The sequence below is a fragment of the Lolium rigidum genome, chromosome 1 (assembly GCF_022539505.1).
Source record: "Lolium rigidum isolate FL_2022 chromosome 1, APGP_CSIRO_Lrig_0.1, whole genome shotgun sequence".
Taxonomy (NCBI): domain Eukaryota; kingdom Viridiplantae; phylum Streptophyta; class Magnoliopsida; order Poales; family Poaceae; genus Lolium; species Lolium rigidum.
The window spans coordinates 23288420-23291070 of NC_061508.1; the positions used below are offsets into that span (position 1 = coordinate 23288420).

The following is a 2651-nucleotide window of genomic DNA, read 5'->3' on the forward strand; positions in this document are numbered from 1 at the left end:
TCCACACCATGAGTCATGAGATGATGTGTTGGTGCTAAATGGGTAGCTACTAGCTAGCTAATTTGCTACCGATGATCTAGTGCAAGCGAATATTACAACGAGCGGACCTTATGGCGCCCGGACCTTATCGCGTTCGTCCGATGCGGCTGGAGATTCGCGTGCGCCCATTTTACAAAAAAACCCATGCACCTTCCTCAAATTCAGATGTAGTCCTGACCTATATAAAGAGCCACAAACGGCCAGCAACCCTAGATCCCGACCCAGCCTCCCACCACCCTGCCTCCGCCCACCACCCGCCGCCGCCCGCCACCCGCCTCTGCCTCCGCCCGCCGCCCGTCTCCGCCCGCCGCCGCCCTGCTCAGGAGCGGCAGGACGCGCGCGAGCTCCTCCTCGTCGCCGCTCCTCCGCGTCGCCCCCCTGCGCCCCTCCCGCGCGCCGGCGTGCTCGGACGGGGCCGCTGCGTGGGCTCCGCTGCGCCAGAGCCGCCGTGGTCGGGCGGCGCCGCCTCCATGGCTTGCTCCAAGATCCCGGCGGCCGGACAGGCGGGTGGTCCAAGATCCCGGCGGGCGGATGGATTTCTTCCTCGTTTTTTTTTTCTTTTCTTCCTCCTTTTATCTGTGTATGGATCTTCGTAGGATCTTGTATGGATCTTTGTGTGGCCGGATGGATCTTCGTAGGATCTTTGTATGGATCTTTGTGTGAATCTACTGGATCCACTAGTTATTAGGATCATGTATGAGCAAATGGATCCATTTCCTATTCTTGATGGATCTTCTGAATATTTTTTCAAGGATATCTTTTTATTTGTGTTAGATCTTCATGCCTAAATATTGTTTCTTATGAAGATCTGTGAAGAACTTCATAGAGATCTATGGTTGAAATCAAGAGATCTATGGATTTTTTCATATGGAAAAATGTTACTTGTAATTGCAACAATGGATACACTGCAATTTTTTGAAGAACTTAAGAATGTCACAAATGGATACACATTGGATTTTCTGAAGAACTTCATAAGCAGCAAGGACGACCTACTATGAATCTAATAAAATCCAGGGTCTTTTACGCAAAAAACGAGTCACCAATCTTGATGCCTTTCATGAAATAGACGGTGCGGGATAAGGTCCGGGCGCCATAAGGTCCGCTCAGAATCCGCGTTCTAGTGCAAGATGGGAGGGTGGCAGTAGGGTCCCCTGAGCCAGCCGTCAGCGAACAGCTTGTTCACCGCCTCCGTCGGGTGCACGCCGTCCCAGGACTCGTGGCTCCACGGGTCCTTGCACGCGGTGGCGCCCTTCATCCCGCAGCGCGCGTCGAACTCGTAGTTGTAGGCGCCGCCTCCGGCGCCGCAGCACGCCGTGACGGCGGTGGTGAAGCCGAAGCGCGGCGGGTCGCGGAGCATGTCGGCGGCGTGGGTGTAGAAGTCGGCGTACATGACCCGCACCGCCGAGCCGTGCCTGGCGCGCACGCCGCCGAGCCTGTCCTGGAGCAGCGCGTTGTGGTACACGGCGAGGTCGTTGAGAGGCCTCAGGCACCCGTGCTCGTCGTAGTCGGACTTGCTGGAGCTCGGCAGCATCGTGAGGTAGAGCGCGTAGCACCCGATGGGCAGCGTCCCCGGCACAACGATGTCCACCGCGCCCAGCTCGATCAGCCTCTCGACGCCGGCGGCGATGTTGTCGACGACTTCGGGGACGTAGCTCCTGGCCCGGTCGACGGTGAAGCCGAAGAAGAGCATGGCGTTGTAGTCGTTGCCGCCGATGGAGCCGAGGACGAAGAGGGACTTGGCCAGGTAGGGCTTACAGGTCTGCGGCGTGCCGCCGCAGATGCGAGGGAGCAGGTCGCGGAACCACTGGAGCTGCACGTTGAGGGCGCCGTTGTTCCAGATCGGGTAGCCGAGACCGATGGACTTGAGGAAGTCGAAGTCGAGCGCCGTGGCGCCGACGATGGCCATGTTGGCGCCCTTCCGGAAGTCGGCGCCGGAGAGCTTGGACGGCGGGAGGAGGGGCAGGCCGAGAGACTGGGCGAGGAAGTCGACGACGAGGCGGCCGTCGGAGCAGCGGCAGGTGGGGTGGCCGAAGTAGGTCATGCCGTAGGGCGGGTTGGCGAAAGTGAGCAGGAGCTGCGCCGTCGCCGACTTGTTCACGCAGATGTTGCCCGTGTCCGACAGCGAGTCGCCGAAGTTGAACATGGCGTTGTACCGCCCCTGGCCGTCGTCGTCCGTGGCAGAAACCATCTGAAAGAAGAAGATGACGCTGAGGAGGAGGCCCGCAGCGGCGGCAATGACAGTAGTACATTTGACTGGCGGAGCCATGGCCGTCGGTCGATCGTGCGTTCACGGTGCACTCTAGCTAGCCAAACGGGATGAACACATTGAGCTTTCCCGGCATGGAGTATTAGTATATATCGTCGCAGACAGAGCGACCACGTGTGACGGATTGTAGCTGGATCGAGCTTAGCCGATCCTGCCGGCCGGTGGAGTTGGAGCTAGCTCTGCCGCTCTGGGTTTAATGCCCGGTTTGGACGCATCCATGCAGCCGAGCGGCGTCTCCGGTCGGTCCGCTCGGTCACTCAACCGCTCGCTCGCTAGCTTCCTCCCAACAAGTTCGTCGTCTCACGGCGGGATGCAATGCCGCACGGCGGCACGCGTTCGCCGCGTG

At 59.4% G+C, this 2651-nt stretch overlaps 1 protein-coding gene across 1 annotated transcript; it reads right to left on the reverse strand.

Annotated features, from left to right (window-relative positions):
• Window positions 1–1156: 1156 nt before the first annotated feature.
• On the reverse strand, window positions 1157–2234 carry LOC124669468 (GDSL esterase/lipase At5g45910-like). The gene has a single exon (XM_047206088.1). It carries the CDS (start codon window positions 2225–2227, stop codon window positions 1157–1159), a length of 1071 nt encoding a protein of 356 aa, XP_047062044.1. The 5' UTR covers window positions 2228–2234.
• Window positions 2235–2651: the final 417 nt, after the last annotated feature.